The sequence below is a fragment of the Mustela nigripes genome, chromosome 9, assembly GCF_022355385.1.
Source record: "Mustela nigripes isolate SB6536 chromosome 9, MUSNIG.SB6536, whole genome shotgun sequence".
Lineage (NCBI taxonomy): Eukaryota > Metazoa > Chordata > Mammalia > Carnivora > Mustelidae > Mustela > Mustela nigripes.
In genome coordinates this window covers 54,511,206-54,528,762 of record NC_081565.1, presented here as the reverse complement: position 1 = coordinate 54,528,762, position 17,557 = coordinate 54,511,206, and the positions used below count along the sequence as shown (strand labels likewise).

The following is a 17,557-nucleotide window of genomic DNA, read 5'->3' as shown; positions in this document are numbered from 1 at the left end:
GGGCCCAATAATACTTAATATCATTATATTACCTTATTTAAACAATAGAACAACCCTCTGAAGACATGCACTGTGATGTAGATTTTACAGAGTTTTGAGAAAAGAGAGATTCAGAAAGATGAAATGACCTGCCCAACGTCCTAGAGCTAGTAAGTGTCAAGCCTGACTCAAATTCACATTTGTCTGACTTCAAGGTCTTTCCTACAACCCACTGATTTTGAGGAAATGAAATGCCAAATGAAAGAAAAAAAAGATTTTAAAAATTGTAGATGCCATTTAGACTTCCCATTATTTATTCCCATTAGTCTCAAACCTGATACCTTTTCTGTCAGCTCAATGTCACATAAGTCCAGGCTATCCAACCCTGTCTGGCTGGTAGGAGGCACAGTTCGTCGACAGCACACCATTGTCACTTCTATTGGCAGTTCTTTTAAAATAGTCACCACATCTTGGTGACTTTCCCCAAGCAAAGTTATGCCATTCACCTGTGCAAAAAGAGAAGTTGCCCAAGAGAGAACATTTCATGAGTACTCTTTTGAAAGAAATCTTGTATTAATAAATACGAATTTTAGGATGATTACTATAGTTCTGCTGTGCTCAGAACCAGTTACCTATAGTAGTATGATCTAAAATGTTAGAATTGTGTAGAAAATGGGACTTGTAAAGAACTCAAGAGAAATCACTATCATTCACCCCTATTTCATGTGCCTGAGTAGTAGTTTGGAAAAGAAGAGGTAATAAAAAATAAAAAATACCCAGGACTGAAGAGAAAAGGAACAGATTACTCTACAAACTGACGTTTTATATCACTAAATGAAAAAATCAAAATGGAAAATGGTACATGTTTTATGCCTGTATGCTTTTAAAAGTGGAGGGAAAGAATATATCCAAATCTTCTTAGTTCTTCATTCAACGTCTCTGGAAGACTGCGTGGTACCAGGTATGACAGTAGTTACCTAATGAAGGGTGATGAGCACTGGCTGGATTAGCACAAGGAAGAGACTATTCACCATTTATGTTCTTTGTGATTCTGGAACATGTGAAAGTAATACCTCATCTAAAAATTGAAGAACTGTTTTAAATTTTTTAAAAGAATGTTTTAACAGTTCTCTGGACTGAAACAAAGGAAAAACACCCAGCATGGAATTAGGTCTAAAGATCAATGCACAGATTTGAAATTCCTACTTTTGGCGGATTTTTAATTGCATATTTGTCTCAAGTACACTTTGGGGGGGGGAATTTAAAATAAGAACTTACTTATTATGCATAGTATTATTACACATTAAGCCTCCTGCAGCCTTTTCAGAATTTTATTTAAGGGGACGGGGAATGGCATAGCTCCTTACTTCCAACAGCTCATCTCCACTGAAAAGCTTCCCACTATGTCCAACAGGACCTTCTGGTAGAACAGAGCGAATAAAATGATGTCCCACTGTTGCTTCCAGACTTATCCCCAACCCACTGTTCTCACTGAACTTGCTCACATGGGCCACCTGGAAGAAAAAAATCATCATGAATGTAGCATGTCTTCATTTGTTGTTTTTTCTTTCTCTCATGTGTATATTTTATGTTGACCCCCAAAAAAGTCAACTTTCTCACAAAAGCTTCAAAAATCTTCCTGTGGAGCTACAAAGCTTTGTTTGTCTCTGAAAGAGTAATGTTTATCCATCAGTTTCAGGAACCAACACAAATGCAGAGGAGGGAGTCAGATGCCAGCACCCGAGAGACTGTGCAGGGCAGTAATCTCAACGACCACGGATGAAATCAAATGCCTGCACTCGAACAACAGTACAGAAAAGACAAAAGAAGACACTATGTGCCAGGGACTGGGCTAACCCTATTACGTAGTTTATCTCGTGCTTCTCATAAATCATTCCAGTGTCTATCCTTGTTTCCCAAATTAAGAAAATGAAGTTCAAAGAGGATGTCTTACCCAGAGTCACATAGCTATACAAGAACTTTGAACCTTACGCTGCCTGAATCTAGGGCTCACACTCCTGATCCTATACTGGTCATTAAAAGTGAACCAAAGCTTCAAATAGGAGAATGAACTTCTTATTTCCTACTGTTACATTAAATAATGAAGAATGTTAGGAAATCACCCATTTTCACAGAGAATCCAATAATATATAAAAATCAGAAGGTATACTGAAGATGACCTACTTCATCCCCTCTATTTTATAGTTCAGAAAACTAAGGGATAGAGGAACTGAGAAAAATAACGTTTAACTAAAAAAGATAGATCTTTCAAATTTTGCTGATATGTGCAAGGGTTATTATCAGAAGCTACCTCATCCAATTTTTAAATCAACTGGGATGAAATCCTTCTCACTCCTTAAAACCCAGTGTAAATATCACTTCATCTGAGCAGCCCTCCAACTCCAAGTGCCTACCTGATAATGTCCATTAATCTTTCTTTCTACTCTACCGTAACTCCTCTTATGACTATATTTTTGCTGTATCACCACACAGCAAACAAGTTAAAGTCAGATCTATCTCACTTTTGTTTGATGAAGGCCAATAAACAGTGTGGTTCTTACCTATAGCATGCTTCGCCCTTGAGAGATTTCTGGGAATACCACCACGAGACAATGTGCACAAAAGACAGCCAAAGTTTATGATCCTAGGTCTCACCTCTATGACAACGTGGTTCGTTAAACAGTTTCCTTCACTATCAATTACCACCACAGAAGTGCAGCCTCAGTGATCTGTCCCAGCATGTTAACCCTACCCCATAGAAGGAATGCCCAACTTTCTTTTCATGCTAAATTAACTACAGTTAAGCTGGACCTTATTGTATTCTTCCTTGACTTTATTAAAATGGTAGTTAACAGCTGTACTTACTTCTTATTTGACTGTTAACTATCTTTAGTATTTAAAAAAAAAAAAAAGATCCTTGTCATGAAGATTAAATGAAACACTAAGACTACTGTTTGACACAAAGTGCTCAATATAGGCTAGTTGTTATTATATGACATCTGTTCTTTGATCTCTCCTAATCTAGAGTCATTTAAATATTATAAGCAATATGAAAAATTCTACTTAACCTAGTGTTTTATTTTACCTTTTGAAATCCCTAAAATTCACTGGTATACATCTAAAGATTGATAATTCACATTACGTTTGTTAAGTCTCTTTTTAGGATATCAGGTCATGATTGCTATATAAGGTATGCAAAGTATTAATAAACATAAACATTCACCATGGCATAAAAGAGGATGCAGAATTAAACGCCTTGTGCAAAGTAAATATGTAAGGATAGAGTGGGAGGAAAAATCCTCTTAGAACTTTAATATATAAGATTATGATGTTTTTTATTTTATCTTTAGGTATATTCTATCTTTCTATTCTGGTTCTTTCTATAAATTCCAGACTCAATAATAAAAAAAAAAATCACTTTTGTTTAAATAATATGGACTACTGCTCAAAATATTAAAATATTGATGAACTAGAAGTTTAAAATTTTCATACCATTTTTTTCAGTTCCTTTGTTAAGGAACTGAATTCTCCAAACGGAATTTTTAAAATATCTGAGTCATTTAGGTCTTCAAAAAAAAGGTCCTGGGCATTTGCTACTTCTCTAGCCCTCTTTAGGAAGATCACCTTTATTTCTGTCATGAACTTCCTGCTCAAACACAGTTACAAGTTAGGAAGTTAGGGAGCCTGAGCTAACCTACCATTATTTCATAATTAATCCCCATAATCCTTTGCCACTTTGTCAGCAGGGCAGCTTCCTGTTGCTGTGCATCTTCTGTGTCTTCTATGTCTGCTGACAATAACGGATATCCTGAAATAGTCAACACAATTAAGTCAGTGACAAACTACAAAAACCTCCATATTTTTACATTTTATTCCAGAGACACTGTGATCAGAACCTGTCTGTTGTAGCAAGTTTGACTCTTCACCCAGTATATGAATTACCCTAATTTCTCTACTCATTTTTTATTAGAGTATAATTGACAAGAAATATCCTATTAGTTTCAGGTATATATCATAGTGGTTTGATATTTCCATAATGCTATGAAATGATCCCCATATAACTCTAGTTACCATCTGTCACTATACAAAGTTATTATATTATTGACTGTATTCCCTATGTGTACAATGCATCCCCATAACTTATTTATTTTATAAATGAAGTCTGTACCTCTTAACCCTTGCCTGTCATCTATTTTGCCTGTTCCCAAACCTCTCCACTCTGGTAACCAACAGCTGTTTCCTGTATCTCTGAGTCTGTTTAATTTTTGTTTGTTTGTTTTCTGAGGACCGGCAGATGCATTAGAATCATTTAGAAGCTTTTCCTTAGTGTGTTTAAAAAGGAATTGGGGACTTCTGATTCTTAGAGCGACTCCCACCCACTCTCTCATATGCACATTCAAAAGCAAAGACAATATCTGGGCTTTCGAGGTGATTCCCCCACACCCATCCCTACTTACTATATCAAGTTTCATGCTCTAAAACCTCTTTATTCCTTCCCACTACCTTTGATCTCACTTTAGCCTAAATAATTTCTTCACCTATTAGTGTAAAAATGGCAGAATGCAATTAACACATATGAATCTTATAGATCACATTCCCAGGATATTATTGCAAACACAGATAGTCCTTGAAAATAATAAAAGTAAATCAAAATTTTCAACAGAAAAAAAAACATTAATTAACAAAGTAGATATTTTAAAGAACCACAAAGCTTCAATGTAACTGTTTAGTGAAGGGCAGCATACACATGAAGAAAGGTCAGTCTTGGACTCTGTGGATTTAAGCTCCCAAAGCACCTAATGCAATGTGAAAGGAAAGCACAGCTTCCAGCCTAAAGATGGCAGTGATATTCTGGCATAATTATATAGTAAAACAATACTGCTCTAAAATGTGCTTAAACAGCTTGATGGAGTCTGGTTTTATATTAAAAGAAATCTCAGAAAGTTTTAATAATTTTTCCATACAATTCCTTCCCAAACAAACTTCCCAATATTAAGATTTCGAATTCTTGAAAAATCGACAAGAAAAAGCCTCCCCGAACTGGAGAGTTTCATTTCTAAGAGCTCATGCTTTAAAAAAGATTCTCATGTTTATTTTAAAAACACTTGATAATTTTATTATTGCTTGCTCAATAAGTTATGGACGTCAGTGGAAGGAAAGGGATTGACTAAAACCTTGTACATGACTGAGTGATTCGTAAGGGTTTTGGTTTTAAAAATCTGTAAGAAAGAATAATGTGGAGCCGGAAAATATACCAGGTGTAAATGAACTATTTTAATCTACTAGAGAAATTAGTCTCATCTATAAATAAAGACTAGAAACTATCTCTTTTTCTTTTTTGATAGATTTTTTAACAATTTATTCTCCATAGAGGCTCAGTCTCATTTACAAACACAGTCTCTCTGCGAAGCAAACAAACAAATGATAAAGAACGCAGGAGCATCGCTCCAAGTGTTTACCTTCTTCTTCAACGGGTAATATGCTGGTGTTTCTACTCAAAGATGAAGACTCTTCATCTTTTTCATAATTTTCTTAAAGATAAGAATATTTCAGTAGTTACAGCTATAATACAATCAAGCACATGAAATTTTTCAAATCCCACTGATTTATCTGAACCCCAAGATGAGTGTTCCCTGTATGTAAACTTATCAATAACCACTTGTACTTAAAAAGGAAGCTCTGTTAACATGATAAAAAATAAATTTCTCAGCGCCCCTGGGTGGCTTAATCAGTTAAGTGTCTGACTCGTAAATTCAGCTCGTGTCACAATCTCAGGGTCGTGAGACTGAACCCCACATCGGTTCCGTGAGGAGTGTGGAGACAGCTTGAAACTCTCTCTCTCCGTCTCCCTCTCCCCCTTCCCACTCACTCTGTCTCCCTCTCTCTAAAAGAAAAGCAATAAATTTCTCAGGTGATTTGCCTCCCTGTCTCCTACTGCTATAATAAACAGTATATGGCATAAATACCAGAATGGTCAATAGTTTGAGAAATGAAGCAGCGTTTTCAAACCAAAACCCTCACTTCTACCAACAAAATTACATCAGTCAGCTACCAGGGGGTTTCACTAATTTTCAGAGATATTCATGTACCAACAGCTTATAAATGCCATTTCTAAATGTCTTATTAAAGTAGATTCCTCCAAGGAAGGCTGGACATTTAGGAACATGAGGCTTGCAGACCTAGCCTAGGCAGAACAGGCTCCCCTGAAGAGAAAACACAGCAATGACACCCAAAAGTAAGGCAGGGATCAAAAGGTAAATGCGCGTTTCTGACTCTGAAATGTGCCTCAATCAACAGGAAAGAAAGAGACCTGTTTTATTTGGAAGCTCTTTCTGCACTGAATGGACACACAGCTAGTTCTGGTTAGTATCAAGGTCATCAAATTTCCTTTTTATTTGGCTCATAATGAATAGTGAGGACTAAATACCATTCTTGAGGTATTTTCAGAATTAGAAAAAAAAATCTAAATGATGTAAGGGTCTAACTGAAAACCAGTTTAACCAGGCATTACCTTTGCTTCCGCCAGCATTCACGGGAGACAAAACTGCATCCTTCGTGACATCCTCCCTTGACGCAAGCTCAGCCTCCTGCTTCGCTCCTCTCCTCATTAGCGTCAGGTGCACGGTTGGTCCTGTGTGTCGCAACACCTCTACTGCTTGTTGATTGGTAAAACCCTGAAGGTTTGTGCCATCTACCTGTGATCAGAAAAGACATGTTAAAAAATAAATGAATATTTGTATTATCAATTCACCAAATGCATGTTTACTGCTTGTTAGTGGGAAATCAGCAGGACTGAGTACCCCCTAATTGGAGAATGAACTAACACCCAATTTGGGGACCAGTAATAACTTAGATGCACCAGAATTACCCAGGTGGGTTTTGTTTTATTTTACAGATGATGGTGTCTCATTTCTAGACATCATGAACCAACAGTTCCGGGGTCAGAATATTCTTTTATGTTCCTCAGGTGACCCTGACACACGGTCAAGTTTGGAAGCCAGTACTACGCGGTGTATAAATGTGTAGAAGACAATGAGAAAAGTGGTCTCTGAGAGTGCTGATGTGTTCCATATCATACTTACTCTGGCTTTAAAAAAAGAAGGATGACAAACACCTTCCTTCTTATTTCTTTGCATCTTCAGAAAACACATGTGACTTTCCCTTTTCCTAGTTCACAGAGGATAAAACATTTGAAGATGTGCTTGTGATCTTTCTAAACTACAGATTTGATCATATCGTCCCAAGACTGCCTTCCCTAGGACACTCCTTAGGCCAACTTTCCATATTGTGAACACAGCTTAGAAAGACCTGTGTCAACTGTGTCCAGATGCACCACCAATCTCATCAGGCATGGTGCTGTCTATCCCCTGGGCCCTCCCACCCCTGAGGGCTCCTATCCACTCCTGCCCTGCAATGTTCCCCTCAGCCTGGAGGCCTCTACAGACTCTGCACCCCCAGTCTCGACTCCCTGAACTTCTTTCAGCCCGTGCTCTCTCTCATCTGCCCACCTAGAAAACACCTACACCTGCTTTATATACATTCCATAACTGAACTACCCTAAGGTCTCTGACTATAGTTAAAGCCCCCTTTACCATTTCTCCTTCCCAGCATTTACCATAATTTTAATTTATATTCTCTGTCATTATGTGTTTTGTGACTGCATGCTCCAAGAGGACAGGCTCTGATGTCACAAAACATACTGCTGTTTGTGCAATAGATATTCGTCCCAAATGGGAATATAGAGCCTTCAGTCCATATGTCAAGGATTTATTTGTAAAGCAAGTTACCTCTTGAAACAAATAAACTCAGATTATAGCATCTTATTTAAATTTAAACCTCAAAGACAAAAATTAAAATAAATGAACGTGTTATTTACTATCAGTAAAGAAATAAGAAAAAACTCATAAAAAATCTCAACTTTAAGGATCCATAAACATTCTTAAAATTCACAGAACTTATTACAAGTTTTTACCTACAATAGACTTTTATTATTCGACTTGTTACAGATTCAGTTTAATTTTAAAAACTCAAATGCATATGATTTTGTCAACCTAATAGCAGTAAAGCTCAGATACATTTTTTTTAAAAATGCAGTCTTCCTTTATTTTCAAAATTTGGTGGCCTAAATTTAAAAACATATTCCCTACCCAAACGTCAGAGATGGTGCCAGCACAGAAGAAACTGGTATAATGAAATAACCATGGACTTTCAAAAGTAGATTTCAATTCAGATTTCTCAGTATCTTCATCTGTAATATGGGAATAATGGTACCTATTTTCCCAAAATTACAGGGCCCAGTACTTTACACTGGGAAGAAACTCTGAAGCTGGCATTATTAACAGACTGAAGAAATGATGAAAAAACATGAAAATCTCAATTTTTCTTGAGAGACGTTTCTGTTCAAATATCACTACATTTAACATACATATGAGATAAGGTCAACAAAGCCCAAATCGGGGTCCCAGACAGGTTTGGTCTGTTATGATCACAGGCAGAGTTAAGACACGGCTTCAGGCACAATGATACCACAGACAAGAATGTTCTGGAACTAGATGCAAGGGCAGGAGATTGCCTGTGCGCTCTCTCAAGGAAAGCTCCAAAAACCTCGCAATGCACCACAATTAGCAGGAACGATAATAGAGAATTACTAGTTGAAACAACTAGAAACCCCAGCTCCTGAGTTCACTCAGTTTAGCCAGCCCAGCCTGTCCCTAGCGCCCCTTTCAGAGACACACATTAAGAGAGAACTTGAGCTTATTATCAAAGTCAGAATATCAAAGGCAGCATTTGACACCTTTCCTTCCTTACCTGCTTAATAATTTTTTTAAATTTTATTATTTATTTATTTTAGAGAGATTGTGAGAGAGAGTGTGCACACCAAGTGAGCAGGAAGAGGGGTGAAGGGAGAGAGAGAGAGAGAGACTCTCAAGCAGACTCTGCACTGAGCGAGGGGGCCAAGGTGCAGGGCTGGATCTCAAGACCCAGAGATCACGATCTGAGTGAAATCAGAAGTCAGACATTTAACCAACTGAGCCATCCAGCTCCACAGTATTTTTTTTTAATCAATCATAATTCCATTATGCTTTTAGCAAGGATTTCTACACATCAAGGAAGAGTGAATATATAATTCCATCTGAAGAGCAGTTTGGTCAACTTTTTAAAATATAATAGAATCCCTTGATCAAATAATTCTTTTTAAAAATTTTATTTATTTATTTGACAGACAGAGATCACAAGTAGGCAGAGAGAGAGGAGGAAGCAGGCTCCCTGCTGAGCAGATAGCCCGATGCGGGGCTCGATCCCAGGACCCTGAGATCATGACCTGAGCCAAAGGCAGAGGCTTTAACCCACTGAGCCACCCAGGCGCCCCTGATCAAATAATTCTTAAATGAAATACTAATAAACAAAGCGGAATAACATGGAACCATTCACTCTATTCCCTCCCCTGTAATGTCTACAGTGAAACCCTAGGGATCAACAGAGCACAATTTGTAAAACAGGAATCATATAACAAAGTAAGCTTAATGTTATAAAACAATATCTCGGTCGGGAGAGGGGAGTGGGGTTATGGACATTGGGGAGGGTATGTGCTATGGTGAGTGCTGTGTGAAGTGTGTAAACCTGGCGATTCACAGACCTGTACCCCTGGGGCTAAAAATGCATTATATGTTCACAAAAAAAAATTTAAATTAAAAAAATAAAACAGTATCTCCTCAAAATAGCAAGAAATAGTTTCTCAATCTTCTCACTGCCTGGACAACTACAAAATAAAAACAGAGTTCAGCTCCAACAGCTGCTACCAAAACAAAGCCAGGAAAAACAAAGACTGCAGTTGTGAAAATGCAACCAGTGTGAGGAACTTTACCACTAGTATCTCAAAAGTCCACAAGATGGTGATATTTCACAAAAATTAATGCATGGCCAAAAGTATTGCATGATGTTTCCTCAGAGTCTGAGATGCTCCTAACTCTGAAGTAAGAGAATATTGCTAAAAGTTAAAACTCGGAACACTGATAACAGTGAAAATAACTAACTTTATTGAAAACAAGAAAACACTTCAGACGAAGGAGACCTCTCCTTTGAGTCAATAATTTCCTTTATTAGTGATCTTACCTAAGCAAAACCCTATGTGAGGTTCCACTTACCAGAAATAATGACAAGTTTGGAAGAAAGATATTGTGCTTTTAAATGTGCAATTATTTCAGGCCTTCAGTAAGGATCTGCTTCATTAATTAAACTGTACTTACATGCAGTGTTATACCAAGTATTTTAATGAATTACTCATTTGGTCTTCCTAAAAATTATACAAGGGAAAGTCTCCTTTTCCCCATTTTGTAGGTGAATGAAGCTTACTAAGCAGTTATCATGGGATCCAGCAATTCTATGCCCAAGTATAAACCCAAGATAAATGAAAACATATATCCACATAAAATGTTCACGGCAGCATTATCTGTAACAGGCAAAAAATGGAAGCAACCCAAATGTCCATCAATTAATAAATGGGTAAATAAAATGTGGTATATCCATACAATGAAATATAACTCAGTTACAAAAAGAAACAAGGAGTGGATATATGCTACAACATGGATAAAACTTGAAAACATGCCAGGCAGAATAAACCAGTCACAAAGGACCACATAGTACATAATTTCACTTACATGAAATATACAGAGTAGGCAGAAAAAAGACTGGTAGTTTTCTAGTGCTGGGCAGTTGGTAGAATTAGGGACAGCCTGCTACTGGATATGGGGTTTCTTTTTAAGGAAACGAAAAGTTTCTAAAATTGACAGTGATAATGGATGCACAATTGTGAATATACTAAATTAAGCTACTGAACTATACCCTTTAAATGAGTAAATTGTAGGTTATGTGAATTATATCTCAATAAAGCTGATTTTTAAAAAAAATGGTTTCTAATGGATTAAAATATGTATCGTGGGTGCCTGGGTGGCTCAGCGGGTTAAGTCTCTGCCTTTGGTCAGGTCATGCATGATCCCAATGTCCTGGGTTCAAGGCCTGCATTGGACTCTCTGCTCAACAGGAAGCCTGCTTCCTCCTTTCTCTCTGCCTGCCTCTCTGCATATATATGATCTCTCTCTGTCAAATAAATAAATAAAATATTTAAAAAAATAAAATAAGATAAAACAAAGTAAAATAAAATAAAATACGTATCTCAGGGAAAAAAGTACCCTAGCTATGTTTTAATTCAGTAATATATATGGATTTAGAGTCTATATCTATGCACACTCTCTCTCCACTCCTTTTCTCCAAAATTAAAAAAAAAATGTAGTTAATTTTCATCGTACGACAAATGGAGACACAGTGGTTAAAACTCATTCCCAGGTTATAGCCAACTTAAGTGGCAAGCACAGCTTGATCTTCACAATAGGTTTCAAGGGGTGAACAAGTGTGCTTAGTTTTACAAAACTAAGCCCAAGACGACTCAGGAAGTTATAATGTAGAAGTGGGCACCCCTTTTTTTTTAATTGCAGTAAAAAACACATAACAAAAAATTAAGCATCTTAACCATTTTTACCTGTAAAAGTTGAGTAGTGCTAAGTTTACTCAGTGTCATGCATAGATATCCAGAATGTTTCTACCTTGTGAAACTCTGTACCCACTAAACAGCTCCCCATGTGCCTCTCCACTCAGACTCTTGCAACAACCATTCTTTTTATTTCTGTAAGTTTGACTACTCTACGCACCTCATGTGAGTGGAAACATACAGTACTTGTCTTTTTGTGACTCACTTATTTCACCTCGAATAATGTACTTAAGGTTCAACCATGTTGCAGGATGTGACAGAATTTCCTTCTTCATGAGATTAAATAATATTCCATTACGTGTGTGTGTGTGTGTGATGGATGGATAAACGAACTGTGATATATAGCTATACATCTATAGATATCTATATATCTATCTATATCTATATATAGATATCTATATCTGTATAGATGTATATCTATAGATATCTATAGATGTATAGATATATAGGCAGATATATATAGATATATCTGTATATCTACAGATATCTATAGATGTATAGCTATATATCACAGTTCGTTTATCTATTCATCCATCGGTGGACATTTGGGTTACTTCCTTATCTCAGCTATTATGAATAAAGCCACTATGAACAAGGAGTCTTATGTTAACATTCTACATTCTTATCATAATAAAATCCCAAGGAAACAACAAAGTCATAATTAAACATAAACAAATATATATTAAGATAAGTAGTATTCTCCAAAATGTCTTCCAAAGAATATTAATAGATGTTTGAGGAAAAAAGAGCCCACAATTACAAAAGTTTGGGAAAACCCAAAGTAAAATAGCTGACTTTTCTCTATTGCAGAACTTCCCCGAGTCTTCGATTTTTCAATGTGTATTATGAATCCATAAGAGACCTAATCAGTTTTTGCTAAACTTACCTGACCAGGAAGCCACTGGTGTAGGGTCTCTCGGATATGTGTTTTAAGGAGTAGCTAGGGTAGCCCAGTTTGCAAGAACACTGAACTGAAGTTGTATTCTGTACACTGCCTTTAAATAGCAATATGCTCAAAACATACTGAGGTTACTACAAAAACAATGACGGGCTTGATCTGATTAAGAGGAAGTTAAGATCTATTTCTTTTATTCCTGTATATTCTTAGAGCTAAAAGAAGCCCTGGACATGGAGCCAACAACAACACAGTGTCATTCCACTGATATTAAAGAAATGCACACATCCCAAAATTCAGACTCAAGTACATGAAACATTATGATATCTGGTCTTTAGATTGTCTGCAACTGAAGTATAATAATATAACAAACTCATTACAACCAGAAATCAGATATATCAGAAATTATTCTATTATTTAGAATTGAGATCAGTGAAGCTTCCATCCAATGCTCTTCCACAAAACAACAAAACGGGTAATTGTAATGACAGCTTCAAATCACCAAAAAGCTTAAATTAGTATGGAGCTAACTGTAGTTCTCAAAACTGAGCAAACCAGGAGAATGCATTTATCAACCATGAAAATTAACAAAGCTCTTATTAAATGTGTTACTTACTGCTATAATTTGGTCTCCAATTTGAATTCTTCCATCATGTTCAACAGCACTGCTCTTTGTAATGCTCTTTACAAAGATTCCTGAAGGTTCTAAGATTAGAAATAGGGTTTTTTTGTTTTTTGTTTTTTGTTGTTTTTTTTTTACTATTTGCAAAGCACACTCAAAAACTATCCATCCTTTATTCTCCAAATATAAAGTCCTAATTTTGAATAAATATAAATCAACAAACCATAGGAATAAACCCAACAGAAACTTAGTCTCGAGAATTAGACAATGATTTTGTCTGTCAAGCACCGTATCAGAGTTTTCTACAGTGTATTATTCCTAAGGAAGTTTTTGGTCCAACAATCTGAAAATACAGAATAGTAATTCACTATTTTACAAGACAAAGATATTAGAGGCAATTCCCAAATTAAAAAAAAAAAATTTAAAACTACCTAATTTTTTATCTCCAATGTAACCAGCAATGGTAATTCCTAATCCTTGGACATTTTTAGTGAGTTCTACATCAAATGTCTCACTTTCTTCACTTTTCTGAGTAGAAGCATCAACCTAAAATAAAATCAATCAATAAATATGCAGAACAATAAACCTGTAAACAAACAAGATAAATTCAAAAGGCAAAAAACAACCTATGTTTAGGAATAATATATCATAAGGTGGCAAAGAACTCTGCTAGAAAAGGACTACTCCTCCAATCATGGCAACATTAACTGAGCATTTACATTGTTACTCAAAAGTAACATCAGCAGTAAGGATGAACACCCCCTTATCAAAGAAATGCATTATTATTTGTGTATACAAAATTTTAAAAATCAAATAGTCTCTTATTAACAAGTTCTATTTTCAGCATGGTTATCTTTATGTCTACAACTGCAAGAACTTGTGCTTTGAATTCAGGTCAACATGTTCAAATCTGAATTTTTCTAATCATTGATTTGCTCAACTGTCTACCAGGAATAAGAATAACAAGTCCAGCTAACATTTATTGAGCAGTTTCTACATAACAGACACTTGACATGTCTTAATTTACTCCTTAAAACAAGCCTGTAAGGGAGGTAAAATTCCTATCAGTTTTTCTCTGGGGAAAGTGAGGAACATAAACCTTTTCAAGGACAAACAGTAAGCAATCTATTAGAGGCACAATTCACATATAGGTAAGTGGGTTGCAAAACCCCTGCTCTTAAAATGCTCTGCAGGGTATAAAATGCCTAGTAGAATACAGGAGCCACAGTGTCCACTAACTTGTTGCTACTGCTATCTTAAGTGGATAGCTGAGGCTAACACCACGAGTAGAGTTAACCTGTCTTCCAGATATTTTATTAATATACTGATGGTGATTTTGAAAACCTGTGAAATGCAACATAGAGCTATTTAAAATTGTTGTACTGTATTTGTTTTGTAAATTCAGACTTTAACTTGAAAAGCTCTTTATATGAAAAGTATGCCTTTCTGCATTGATCTTCATTCCGAAAGACAGCTGACAACAGGTTTCTCTACCATGGAAAACTGTTATTAATTATACACTAGACTGAAGGGCAAGGTTCTCTGAATTCAGTGTTAGCAGACTAGTGCAGTAAGTCATCAGCAAGCTTCTGGCACTATGTGCTTGTGTGGTACCAGCAGATTCCCCAGAGAACCTTGCAAAGATCACAACAGAATGAAGGCTCGAATGGACATACAGGTTGGGGCTTGCTGGTAATTTTTTTAATTTTCTTTAAGCAAACTCTGACTGTATCTCACTGATAGTCCATCTAAGTGAGATATAAGTTTATAGTAAAGTTTGATTTATTTTTTCATTGCACATAATTATCTGTGCAAACTTAGCAAAAGTTTAAAGTTTAGATAATTACAAGAAAATGACAGGATGAAATCTGCTTCAATTGAAACAAATGTGTTTTCTATTTTTAATAAGACTTATGCGAGTGCTATTTTAGAGGGTGGCAATTTGACTATCGAATGGTTTTAAAAGGGGCACAAGCTTCAGAAATGATGATATGCACAGAATAGATATTTTTCTAAGCTTTCAATTACATCAAGTGGTTTTCGGTATTGCATTCATTTATATATTGCTGAATAAATGTTTTGTTTACCACAAAAGAATGTGATTTAAATACTTTCACACACAAGCTTTCTTTCTTTACTTCTTTTCCTCTGCAAAAAATAGCAACTAACTCAATCCTAAAAACAACAGAATCATGGAAATTTCAAGTGTTCTAATAAAGTTTTAAAGGGCTTGTGGAGGAGGTTAGGCTATTAAAAAAGAATCCGTAGCAACTAATTAGAAAAGCTTTAACAGAAAAAAAAAAATGATAGATATTTTTAGATCTATGAGAAAGAAATACAGGACTTGCATTTGCTATAGTGCTTAACTAGAAATTGGATGTAATTCTGTTCTTAAATATTTAAGAGATTTTGGGATAAAATTATTTTGTTGATACTTCTACCCCTATTCCTACCCCCAAAACAGATACTAAAAGGGAAGTGACTGAAGGAGAATGATTGGAACTCACAGCCCACCTAACAGAAAGCCTTCTAAATAAAAGAAAGATAAAATTAAACATTGAATTATTATAGCAAATAACCCTTTAAAATTTTATCATCTTTCAAAAGATTATCCTCAAAAATGTGCTTAGAGAAAAATGTAAAAGAGTAACTTAGAATTTTTTAAAGAAACCTATTTTTCATCTGTTACACATGACTCCTAATTAATAAGATGTTATTAGTGCTGAATCTACACTTGAATTTTCATTCTTTAGCACTAATATATGAATATCATTAAGTCTAGTTTCAAAACATCACTATTATCTAAATGTTACTGTCTATGAGGTTCTGAGTAACTGTTTCTATCTACTTACCCGCATTTCCGGTGTAGAAGATGGGGATGAGGAGAGGGTGATGCCCAAAGAGGTGGGTGCTGCTGGTTCTTCAATGGCACCTCTTGCAATCATCAATTTAACCCTGTTTCCACACTGCCTGAGCACTTGTGCTACTTGCTCACTGCTCATTCCTGCTAGATCCGTGTCACCAATCTTTAGAATGTGGTCTCCACTGCACAGTCGCCCATGCTGAATAAAAAGATCTGTTAATCAGGCTACTAATATTTAAATTTCATCAGGGAAATCCTAAATGAGGGAAAGAAAATAATTTTAAAATAGCAGTAATGTGAATTAGCAATCACAGAACATGAAACGTGGTTGTTATTTTAACTGCCTTTTGATGCATCTTAACATTATTCAATGTGATATAAGTAACTGAAATTCACAAACATTCCTTAAATCAATAGTTGATAACAGCATTTCAATTCGATTTTTACCCACTGTATATATAGGAAAATATTAGTCTTTTATAAGTTTCTTGAGAATAGAAAAAAAGAAAAGAAAAGAAAATGCCACTAAGCAAAGATGAAGCATATGCAAATACACATTACTCAAAAAATACAGAAAACCACCAAAAAGCAGTGAACTAATACCACATTTCTGTCTTATACTTTCAGTTAAAAATCTCCCTAACAGAATAATTTTCAGATGAAATAGATGAAAATTTAGATGGAGTCTTACTATTATACAAACACTATTCACTAGAACTTTCTGCAGTGACGGAAATGCTCTGCATCACCCAATATGGCAGCTACTAGTGACAGGTGGTTCTAGAGCACCTGAAATGTATCCAGTCCAACCAAGGAACTGAATTTGTCATTTTATTTAATTTTTTAAAATTTCCTTTATTTATTTTAGAGAGAAAGAGCTCAAGCGGGGTTGGGATGGGTGTGGGGTGAGACAGAGGGGCAAGAGAGAGAATCTTAAGCAGACTTTGTGCTGAGCATGGAGCCTGACTCAGAACTTGATCTCATGACCCAAGAGATCATGACCTGAGCTGAAACCAAGAGTTGGACACTTAACTGACTACATCATCCAGGAACCCTAGGCATTCATTTTATTTAATTTTAATTAATTTAAACTTGAATTTTAAAAGTAGCAAGTAGCTACAAGCAGCTACAGTATCGGGTACTGCAGTTCTATACTGAAGACAAAGCTCAATTTACTGCAGACCAGTCAACTAGGGGAATTTCATTAAATACTGTTAGAGGCTGGCTCATATTTAAAAGAGAGAAAATATTCACATTACTGAGCTACAGTCAATATCTCTACTGATAAAGCTGCCATTACACAGGCCTTTCATTTAGGAATACGAGAAATATTTCATGAACTGACTTAACTAGGTTAAGTTTAAACATACAATGCAAAAACAACCGACTTTACAACAAAATGTTATAACCAAAGAAAAAGTCACTTAACACTAGAACTTCTCAAATTAAAATATGAGTTATAACTAGTAATTTTACAACAACTTTTCTCACATATATATATTCCAGCAGTGTCACAGAACATAAATGGCAATACCAGCACAAACTAATCCAAGTGATAAAAATAGGCTGTGCTTCATTTACAAAGATGACAAGTGACCCATCACTAAAGGGACTTGTTTTTTCTCTCAATAATAAAGTATTTTTCCTTCCATA

The 17,557-nt window shown here is 35.7% G+C and overlaps 1 protein-coding gene across 8 annotated transcripts in view; it reads right to left on the bottom strand.

Annotated features, from left to right (window-relative positions):
• MPDZ (multiple PDZ domain crumbs cell polarity complex component) overlaps positions 1–17,557 on the bottom strand; it is a 154,323-nt gene that overhangs the window by 81,883 nt on the left and 54,883 nt on the right. For 7 of the 8 annotated variants that reach the window (XM_059411623.1, XM_059411628.1, XM_059411630.1 and 4 more), the window contains exons 8-15: positions 15,894–16,103; positions 13,473–13,587; positions 13,036–13,124; positions 6,491–6,674; positions 5,439–5,510; positions 3,678–3,787; positions 1,347–1,493; positions 321–485 (exon numbers count right to left, since the gene is read on the bottom strand). In XM_059411623.1, coding sequence (XP_059267606.1) covers positions 321–485; positions 1,347–1,493; positions 3,678–3,787; positions 5,439–5,510; positions 6,491–6,674; positions 13,036–13,124; positions 13,473–13,587; positions 15,894–16,103 — 1,092 coding nt within the window. The remainder of the gene's footprint in view (positions 1–320; positions 486–1,346; positions 1,494–3,677; positions 3,788–5,438; positions 5,511–6,490; positions 6,675–13,035; positions 13,125–13,472; positions 13,588–15,893; positions 16,104–17,557) is intronic. The other variant, XM_059411626.1, reaches the window with a different exon arrangement.